The sequence below is a fragment of the Strongyloides ratti genome, scaffold srae_chrx_scaffold0000002, assembly GCF_001040885.1.
Source record: "Strongyloides ratti genome assembly S_ratti_ED321, scaffold srae_chrx_scaffold0000002".
In the NCBI taxonomy this organism is placed as follows: Eukaryota; Metazoa; Nematoda; class Chromadorea; order Rhabditida; family Strongyloididae; genus Strongyloides; species Strongyloides ratti.
The window spans coordinates 1157348-1169231 of NW_020171510.1; the positions used below are offsets into that span (position 1 = coordinate 1157348).

At 19.4% G+C, this 11884-nt stretch overlaps 1 protein-coding gene across 1 annotated transcript; it reads right to left on the reverse strand.

Annotated features, from left to right (window-relative positions):
- Positions 1–58: 58 nt before the first annotated feature.
- On the reverse strand, positions 59–5752 carry SRAE_X000125600 (C-terminal-binding protein; the record flags this gene model as incomplete). The annotated part of the gene is made up of 5 exons (XM_024646907.1): positions 59–2070; positions 2114–2305; positions 4861–5191; positions 5468–5539; positions 5594–5752. 5 exons carry the CDS (start codon positions 5750–5752, stop codon positions 59–61), a joined length of 2766 nt encoding a protein of 921 aa, XP_024498720.1.
- Positions 5753–11884: the final 6132 nt, after the last annotated feature.

Genomic DNA, 11884 nt, shown 5'->3' on the forward strand with positions numbered 1-11884 from the left:
AAGCTTGTTTATTATTTATTATTATTTTTTCAAGTATTCATATTGTATAAATTGATACTTATTGAGAGTCATTTGTATAAGAGATTTCATCATTACTAACGTTATCACAATTTTTTATTTTTTCATCGTATTTTGATATGTTTTCTTCATTTTCCTGTGACCAATTATTTTTTTGCATTTCAACGTCTAATGGAGCTTCTGTTGATTCTTCATTATTTGTTGTTTCTTCATTTTCAATTGTTGATATTGGTATTGTCTCATCATTTGTATTATTAGAAACTTTCTCATTATTTAAAATATTATCAGGACTTTCAATTTTTATATTATCCTCAGAATATATTTTTACTTTATCATCATCAGTCATATTATCATTATTAGACAATTTTTTGTCATTTATATTGTCTTCTTCTTTTAATAATTCTTCTTCACAATCTTGTTGCTCCATTGGAGTGTTCTCTGAAGAAGAATCTAATAAATTATCACATTTTTTATTGTCAATTTCATGTGAAATTGGTGATAATTTAGGTGATATATTTTTTTTCTTATCTTCATCAATATTATCATCTATTTGTTCTTTTTTAAATACAGATAATGAATTTAAAACTGATGCAATTCCAGGATTTGGACTTGGTGTTCCAGATAAATTTGGGACACTATTATTTGTGGTACTTTGTTGTACACCAGATATTAAATGTTGAAAATTATTAAAACCATTTCTCATTAACAAATTAATATTATTATTATTACTAACACCTGGATTAAGTCCCATCATTAATGGTGTTGGAAATCTAAATCCAGCATTAATAGAAACATTTGGTACTGGTACTGAATTTCTTATTTTTTCTTGAACTCTTTGACTTAAAGCAATAGCATGACTAACAGAAATAGGATCAGAAATATTTCCTAATGGACAACTTTCTGTACTACTATTTATTGTTGTATGCATTGGGGACATAGGCGCTTTAGGTGTAAAATTATTAACAATTGGTTGGATATTGCGACGAAGAAGATTTGTTGAATTAGATATATTTGATTTTTGTGTATTTAAAAGTAATTCATTTTTATTTATACAATTTTCAAGATCTCCTGGAAATCTACCAATAATAGCTAATTTAATTTCATTCGCCGCAGCTATTCTTAATTCTTTACATGATTCAGATGAATACCAACATGTATTTGGAGTGTTTATAACATTAGGAAGTTTTGATAAAATATTTGTTGATGAATCAAATGGTTCAATTTCATGACAATCTAATGCTGCTGCTTTAACATCACCTCTAGCTAATGCTTCAGCTAATGAACGTTCATGTATAAGGGATCCTGAACTTGTATTAACAATAAAAACACCTTTTTTCATAATTTTTAAAGTATTTTCATTAATAAGATAACGTGTATTTTCGTTATATGGACAATGTAATGATATACAATCTGATGTTTTAAATAATTCTTCTAATGTATCAGCTTTTTTTATTCCCAATGCTTTATCTAAACCAGGTGGAACTATTGGATCATAATATTTTATTTTAAAACCAAATGCTTTAGCTCTTTGGACAACAGCAATTGCAACACGTCCTAAACCAACAAGACCTAAAGTAGATCCATTAATTTTTGTTGCTCCTTCACATGCACTTTTAAGCTGTTCCATTGTAATTGCTCTACTTGTTTCATGAGCATACTTTGCAACAAAATATGTTCTTCTATATAAATTTAATATCATTGATAATGTTGAGTCGGCAATCTCTTCAATACAATCTTGACCTATACTACAAACAGCAATTCCCAACTCTGTTGCTGCATTAACATCAATATTTGATGAAACTGTTCCTATTCTAACAATAATTTTTAACGACTTAAACTTTTCTAATTCTTCTCTTCCTAATTTCATATTTTGCCATATTAAAGCAGCTACTGCTTCATTAAAAACTTTAGCATGCACTTCAGATATTGTTTGTGCATCACAAAAAGCAACTGTAGCTACTTCTTTTAAAATAGGCATTTCAACACTACAATCACGACCATCTAATAATGCAACTAATGGTCTATGAGGCAGACTAGTACGAGTCGTTGCCACTATATATGTATATTTTTTAATATATTAAATATTTAAACTTACTGTTTGGTAAAAAATATGGATATTGCAAAAATTTTAAATTTGGAAAAATTTGCCCAAAATTAGAAGAATTTTGATTACCAAAAATTGATGAATTCGGTGTTCCGAAAATTGATGAATTGTTATTTAATAATGCAAGATTATTATTTTTTAAAATATCTGAATCTTGACAATTAGAATCACTTACGATTGAATCTATAAATAATCATCAATTAATTTTTTTTTAATATATATATATATATATATAATTAAATATATTTTATAATTATTTAATTAAAAATTAAATATATATATAAAAATTATAAATATAAATATTATTTATCAATTTAATAGTAGATAAATAATTATTGAATAAACACAGGACGCATTTAACAAAAATTTTAAACATTACTATAAAAATACCCAAGTGCCATAAAGATACAAATGAAGCTATGCTAACAGTTTTAATAAAGAACATAATATATATCTATATATATATATATATGTTTATGTTCATTCATATATAACATCTAAACTACTTCATATTTATCCTTAACATTTATCTTATATTTTATATCTATAACTGTCAATCTATAAAAAGAGTACTACTGATAAAGGGTTATTTAAAGCAATTCATAGAGGCCTAATTTAATATTATGTTAATATTATTATCAGTTCCTCTAATTAGTTAACATCAATAGATCATTAATTGTTTCTCATCATGTATCTTTTTATAATGTAAATATAAAGTATCTTTTAAAGATTTATGAAGCGGATTAAACAAAATAGAAAACATGACATATTTGATAATATTAAAGTTATAAAGAGATATATTAAAAATTATATATTCTTCAATGTATATCTTCTAATGAAATATACATTTGAAGGAATAGACTAGTAAATTTATATGACATACTTTTTACACTATATTAAGTTCTTTTTAAAAACAAATTAAATATAAGTAATATATATATATATTTTTTTTTATGGCTATCATAAACATATGAATGATCAAAAAAAAAATATATATATATATATTATTAATTCATTAAAATAAAAATAAATTTATATTTTATATATAATTAAAAAATATTTTTTAATTTAATTATTATTTATAAATATTATAACTACTAAATTAAAATTTATTTATTTTTTAATTTGTTAAATAATCAATTTTGTATGGATATATAAACATTTTGTAGTATTAAATATCATGCCGTGAACCATTTTTAAAAAGTCACATCTATTTAACATCCAAATTTAAAATATTGGTTAGCGGGTAAAAGAAATAAAAGAATGCCCTATTAACAACTATATGTATACATTTAAAGATTATTTTTATGTTTAAAAAAAAATTTTTTTTCTTTTAAAATAAAGAATAAAAAAAAAAATTTTTTTTTTTATTTATAGTATGATGAGTAGAATAATGATATTAATAAATACATCTGCTCTTTTTATAACTTATATGTAATATTATTTATTCTCAAATGGCATAATATAAGTACAAAAATTCAACTCATTACTAAGTTATTAATTTCAACAAAGTAATAAAAATAAATTCTTTTTAATATGCTTTATTTAATAATCAACTATAATATATATAATATAAGGAAAAGGATTATACTTATTTTTATATGGTATATAAGTGGAAGATTGAAAAAATATTTTAACATACATATTTTATTGTGTCAAATAATATATAAAGAAACTTTTTTTTTAACAATATCTTTTCTTTTTGTTCTATTATTAAAGACGACACAATTTTTTACTTTTTTTTTTTATTAAATAATTATATGTATAAAAAATCGTTGTACAAATATTTATTATAAAGAATAGTATTATTTAATAGGTTGTTAAAATATTTTTGATCAGTCATTTATAATACTACTATTAACAATCAATTTAATAATAGTTATCTTTATTTATCAATATAAAAGATTCATGAAAAATATTTTAAAAAAAAAAATGAAAAAGAAGAAGTGTTATACAATGTTAAAATTAAAAAAAAATATATATATATATTTATATTAATATATATCCTATAGAAAGGTAAATAAATTAATCTTTTCTAAAGTATTTAGTAAAAATTTATTACTATGGTGTCATGGCAACATATAAACAATCAAGGAATGTACTTTCTTTTTTTAAATTTTTCTATTTGAAAGGACATTACTTATATAAGTAAGTATTTTCATTATTATAAGAATAAATTACATAGTTAATATTACATTTTTTTTTTTAAATTAATCTAATTTTTATAAAAAGATAATTAACATAACTAGTAATGTACCTATTTTTTATATAATAGGAACGTTAAATATATAAAAATATTTAAAGTACTATGACACATTAAAATTGATTTTAAAAGTTAAAAATTTTGCGCAAAACTATTTGGAGATGATGATCAGTAAAAATAAAAGAAATTGAATAGTGTTGTTAGGGTATATTTTATTAATATATATGTATATATATATATATATATATATATATATATATATATATATATATATATATATATACCAATTAAAATTTTTATTCATAATACCTTAAAAATATATAGAGGAATAAAAAGATTATGAATTATTAATTTATTTATATAAATAATTAATAAGTAATAATTATATAATTAAATTTTTTTAACACATAAAAATTTTATTTAAAAATTATTAATAAAATCATATTATGTGTATAAAATCTTTTTAATAAGAAATTTCAATTATTATTTTATATTTTATGAACAATTGACATTTTTATGTATAAATTTAACTTACTTTCTTTTTTAATTAAAGGATTACAACTTGAAGGTCGTGAATCAGTATCCTGATTTATACACTTCCTTTTATAATCTGTATAGTTTATTATGTCATTTCCTTTTTGTTTTGAAGAATTGTTTCTTTGTTGAGATCCATTTGTATGAGTGTCTAATATATTATTTTTAGGTGAATTTGTGTTTTGATTATTATTATTAATACTATCATTATTATTATTGTTATTATTATTACTATTATTATTGTTATTTAATGTTGTATTTATCCTCCTTCTTTTTTCTCCAATTGATTTAGATTCTTTTGGTGGCAACTTAATTGATAATGGTTTATCAAGCTAAAAAAAAATTACCCATAAAAAAATTTTTTAAAACATATTAATTAACTTTACAACAACATTTTAACTATATTTAAATAAAAATTATATTTTTTTTTTTAATAAACATATATAACAAACTTTTTTAATTATTAAAAAAAAAATAAATATATAAAAATTATAACTATTATAAAAACTACATCTTATTTTAAAAAAAAAATGAAAAAAAAAACTTGATAATTAGTTAACATTATTTAGTATCATATTATTTTGAAATAAATGAATAACAAGACTTACTAATGGATCTGGTACTGGTATGTCCCCTTCTTTCTTTTCACCTCCTTCAAAATGTGCTGAACAAATCCTCAACTATAAATAAACACCACCATTACTAGGATAAATGTCTTTTTTGCAAAAACTTACTTGACTAACAACAGTCTCTTCTGTTCTTCCAATAGCATTAAGCCATCTTTGCCTCAATACTTGTGGTCTTTTTGGAATACGATAAAAATGTCTATTATCCTCTTGTCCACGGTATCTTGAACGAAATTTACAATTAGGAAATCCACAAGTTGTTGGCATGATTTTTAATCTAAAAAATATTCTCTTTATTTTAAATGTTTTTTTTTATCATAAAAATTAATAAAATAAAATATAAATAAAATAAAAAGAAAACAAAAATTTCTTTTAATATTTAAAATGACTAATAAATAAATAATTATCATTATACTTTTATGCTTAAATAATTAGAAAATATTAAAAATGTTTTTAAGAATATTTCTATATATTTTTTTTTTGTGTAACATATATTTTACCTTAATTTTAAAAGATATACCAATTTTCTCTAGTGGAAATGAAAAAAAAAAATAATTATATTAAATCAAAAGTCATAGTTATATACTAATTACAAGTATTATCCATAAAGATACTTTCTATAGTTATTATTAATTATAAATAAAAATAAATGATGGTTTTTCATGTTTGCAAGAAAATTATGAAATTCAACTCATCTTTATAGTAATTTATATAACTTTATTTTTTTTTTATTCATATTTTTGGTATCTTTCATAATAAATATAGGGCCTTAGTTAAAAATATATATATATAAATTTTAACATATTTGGTTCTGATAACACTCTGCTGGAGGGAATAGCTTCAGGGGTCTTGAAGCCAATTATATTTAGCATTTTTAAGTTTTGTTGGATGATGTGGAGCTTGCATAATTAGAATATGTGTACCATGATACTTGAGTAAATATTACTTATCATGTGTGAAAAAGGAATATAATAGATTAATAATAGTGAATCTTAGGTATAAATATATATTTATTTTACTTATTAAAAATATAAAAATTATCTACAGGTTTCGGAAAATAAAAAAAATTGGAAAAAGAAATTAATAAACTATTGTGTATTGGAAGGAATTCAGTAATCGGCTTATATATCCTTCTATTTAAATAACAATAAACATAATTTATAATATGAATATGTAGATAAATTTTTATAAATATAAAGATATTTGTAGAAATAATAGTGCATAAATTTTTACTTATCAGATCATATTTAACTTTTTGTTATATTCCTATTCAACAAAAATTTTTAAAATACTTTAAATATATATAAACGCCTTTCTTAAGTATTAGCTAAAAATTTAGTAAACAATCAAAAGTAGTAAATTTAATTATCCTTGATTACCAAAAACTTTTATTTGGAAAGTTAAATTTGATCAAATCCATTAAAACAATGAAAAGTGGGAAGTTCCGCTCTTAATGATGTTTGGTAGTAGGTTCAAATTGAACTGAAATAACAATTTATTTTATATCTATCAAAAATAATGGTACATATAGATTAAGTAAATACAATATAATTTGTAATCATAATTTGTGATGGTGATAAGATAAATTGTATGAAATATAAATATTATTAAAGATGCCGTTTCCGTAAAAATTATAAAAAAAAAAATTTAATTTTTACATTCAAAAGACATCTTTTATATAGTTTAAGAGATAAACTATTTGTCTATCATTCAAATTAACAAGGTTTGTTGGAAGACAAAGTTAACAGGCTAAACTTGATAATCTAAAATACTACTGTGTATGGATATTGGAACATAAATGAAATGTCGGAAGTCATTACAGCAAAGAGTACTTGGCAGTATAAAGTAAATGAGGGGAAGTGTATCAAGATTCAAACAAAGAATACATATATATATTGAATATAAAACTAAAAAGTTATAAGATAAATGGTTTTTAATATAATTTAAATGGTACTATTAGTTAACTGGTAATAAGAAACGGTATGTTTACATATATAAAATTCTTTTAATGGGTGTAAAAAAGTATGATACGTAATATAAGAATATGATTCTTTTTTTTTTAATAAAAATTTATCAAAAAATGATAGATAAAAATAATAAAGCTTTTTGTTTATTATATCATACTACTGTAATCTTTCTTTTCTTTTTTTTTCTGGTGGAATATGACATATTGATGACTCTATTATTACATAATCAGTAATAATTGTATGTTAACTAAACACCTATCCCAAGTTAACAAAAACCCAACCCAATATTCGTTTCATCTTACTTCATTAACATTTGTTCATCAATCTTAAAGAACTTGTAACTATTTATCAACTTACCAACCTCAAACTGGCAGCTTTTTCTCAAAATAAAACTTTTTCTATCCTATATTTTCTTTCAATATTTACTCATCTTTTTCTTATGTAACGGTATATTTTAATAATGATAAAAAGTTTGGCATTAGATTGACAACCTGTCTATTGGGTTTCTTCCTTTCTTTGGAAAGAAATTATAAACTTAAATATTATTTCCATCTTATTACTGTTGATATGAGGCATTTATATGTATATATATATATATATATAATATCAATATACGTGTAGGTTTTAACTCCACATCCTCATCTTCATACTCTGGACCATCTTCTATTGCCAGTAATAAGAAGATGGGTTGCTGAGAATGTTTGATAAATATGAGATAATTTGATATAGGAGGAGGTATAAATATGAGATGAGTTTCTTATCAGTGTCCAATTGTTAAATAAAAGTCATAACAAGCTTTGAAATAAGTGTGGTGACGTTTGAAATTTGTGGTAATAAGAAGAAGTTTGTGGTTTTAAATAATAGTAGATTATTGGGGTAAAAGAGAGAAAGATGGCTTTGTAACAAGGATTTTGGTTAGCGGTAATAAGATATGAATAAAGTATCTTTTTAAAATATTTAACCATTTTCTGATTTACATCAAATTTATAAGAAATGTTTAACTTTAAACTTCATTTATAATAATAGAAGCATTAAAAGATATTCTAATAATTACATAAAATGTGATGATAAGTTATTTATTGTAAAAGGGATGTTTTTATAAGGAGTAGTAATAAGTCTATTCAAAAAATCTTTGAAAGACGTTACTTTTCAATAAATTTGTATATATATAAAAATTACAGAAATGTTATGTCTATTTACGAAATAATAAAATATGTTTATGTAAACGAAAAAAAAACTAAAAAGGTACAATTGAAAATGATTTTTTTTTTATAATTATTTATAAATATAACCAATGAAATTGTTTTCTTCAACGATCTTATAAAAAAATATTTAAAAAAAATATATATATATATATATTATTATTATTATCATCTTGTTAGATATAATTTTTTTAATTCATGAAATAATAAAATTTATAAAATTAATAAATATTGATTTGTTATTTTTATTAATTTAATATATTTTATTTTAAAAAATATATCATTTTTAGAAATATATTATAAAACAATTTAATTATAACTTTTATATAAAAATTTTTTTTTATCCACTATTAGTTGGTATTGAGATGATTACTAAAAATATTTTATAGTCTCATTAATAATATTTTACTAACTTAGGTTTTATATAATATTAGGATAATTATAAGGCCAGTGAAATAGTAATTTTAACAAATATTTTTCAAACACCTTTAATTAATATTTTATTTTTTTTTAAATAAAATAGTAAAGAAAAATAAAGAATGAATATGATTTTATAAAAATTATCTTTTTAAAAAACATATAACATTATTTTATTATATTTCTTGATAACAATAAATTTAAATATTTGTTTGATTTTAAAAATGCACTACATATGTTGATATAGTGCGTTTTTGCTTAATTATAAAGTCTAGTTAAGGTTGATTAATCTTTCAAAGATAATGATAAGAAAAAGGTGTATAAAAAAAGTCTATCCATAACTATTTAAATCTTTGTGTCATGAACTTTATAAATATAGATTATTAAAATTTTTTTTCTTTAATTGGAAAAATAAGAATAATTTTGCTTATTTTATCTTTAAATTACCACACATTTTTGATATTTAACATGATAATGTAAATATCATAATAAAATGTAAGCAGATAAAAGTAAATATAATGTTTGTATAAAAAATATTAGAATTATAATTTAGATATATGTAAACAATTTAAAAAAAAAATTAACTGTTAGAAAATATTATTTTTTTTTATAAATAATTTAAAAAAAAATTCTTTAAAAAGATAATAACACATAAAATCATAAGTTATAATAAAGTATGCTTTTATGTTTTAATTTTAATTAGTTCTTCTAGGTATCATTATTCTTTTTAACACAAATAGTAGGAATTATTTATATAGATATATTTTTCAGTTTACTGTTACTCTTGAAGTCTAAAAATTGGTGTATTTTTTTTTTGGGTTGGACGATATAATAATAACTACTTAAATCTACAGTAATAGTAAGTTTTTTTAAATTTAATAAAATAAATAAAAATAAAAAGATTTTTATTTTATTGTTAAAAATTTATATTATATAAAATTTTTATAAAAAATAAGAATAAAAAAGTATATAAATAATATGTTTTTTAACTATTAAACTGATCTATTTATTTTGATAAAGTTTTTTTTAATTAATTGTTTATATTTCTGAAAAAAATTAAAAATAAAATATTTATCAGTACTTTGTAAAGATATGTTTTTTTTTTGCTTTAAAATATAAGGTAGAAAATTAAAGTACATTGAAATCTATAATTAGATGTTTTAATTTATTTAAAAACTATATAATTTTATTTAATAAATATTTATAAATTTGAAAAGATATCATTAGGTGTGTTATATATTTTTTTTTGCTAAAAAAATAAAAATATCCCAATTAATAAAACAATAAAGAAGTACTTTATAATAAATATAATATAAATACATAAACTTTTTAAAATAATATTAAAAAAAAATAGATATACAAATAATTTATGCTTTTAAAAATGGTACTTTTACAAACTAACATAGTTTATGAATGCAAATAATAATTTTAGTTTGGCAAAAGATTATATTAATTGTATAACTTATGTAATTAATATACTTAAAACAAGATAACTAATCTTTTTCCTTTTAATTTATTATAATAACCTGTTTTTAATAAGGAAAAATATATTTAATAAATGATTTCTATTGTCTATTTTTTTTATAACAATAATAATAAAAATATTAAATGTCAATTTATAAAAGAATTCTTTGAGGTAGGTTAAAAAATATACATAACATTTATATATATATATATTTTTTTTTTTTAAAACAATTAATATATATATTATAATGTATGGAGGATAATTTAATTGATAGAAAAATATTTTAATATGTTAATCTTCTTAAAAAATTTTTTATAAAAAAACGTTTCATAAATAATTGTATATTGTTAATTAATTATTTAACAAATCATTTTTCCTTATAATTAAAGTTCATTTAAAGTTAAGTATTTTGATAAAATTAAAGTCAACAAAAAAAAATAGAAATAATTAGAAAATGAGAAATTATGTTGTTTTCTATTTATTTATATATTATAATATATACATAATTTTATATTCTATTGTAGTTAAAAAGTATTTTTCTATTATACAATAAGTTTTTAAGGACACTTAAAAAAGAAATTTTAAAGCTTTAAAATGTTTTTAACAATTTTCTTGTTTTATTTTTTTCTTTAATGGATGACACCAGTATTCTTCAATTTTATTAAATAAAAAAAAGTTATTAAAATAATATTACTAATTTGATTTGTTATTTAAAAAATTTAATAGTAAAGATAATATTAATTATTAATATATTTTAATAAATTATTAAATTTATTCCATTTGAGTGTTTAAAATTAATTTTTTTTTATCAAAAAATTTACATGGTAATTCTTCGTGTCATTCTTATTTTAACATAAAATATGCTTACTATAAAAAATGTACTTCATATAAACTTTGATATAAAGTTTATGTTTGAGCTTTTTACTTACTTGTAAATTAAGTTCATTGGATATAATATTTGTATTATTTTTTTTAAAGATCATTTTATACATTTATTAATAAATATTTGTTGTACTTTTTAAGACTTTTTTTTACTAAATAAAAGAAAAAGTGTAAGAAAAAAATTAATAAGATTAAGTGATAGTAATTAAGTTTTTATGTAAAAATGATCAAATTTATTACAAATGAATAGAAAAATTTATAAATAAATTATACTATCAAGTTTATTTAAATAATAAAAAGAAAATTTTTCATATACAAAAGAATTATTGCTTTATATTCTAACAATATACAATAGTGCTTTTTTTAATTTATTTCCATGGCATTTTATGTTAATTTTTTTTTACATATTTTGAAATATATTTTTATACCAATATTAGAAATATAAATTTATTTGGTATTACATTTT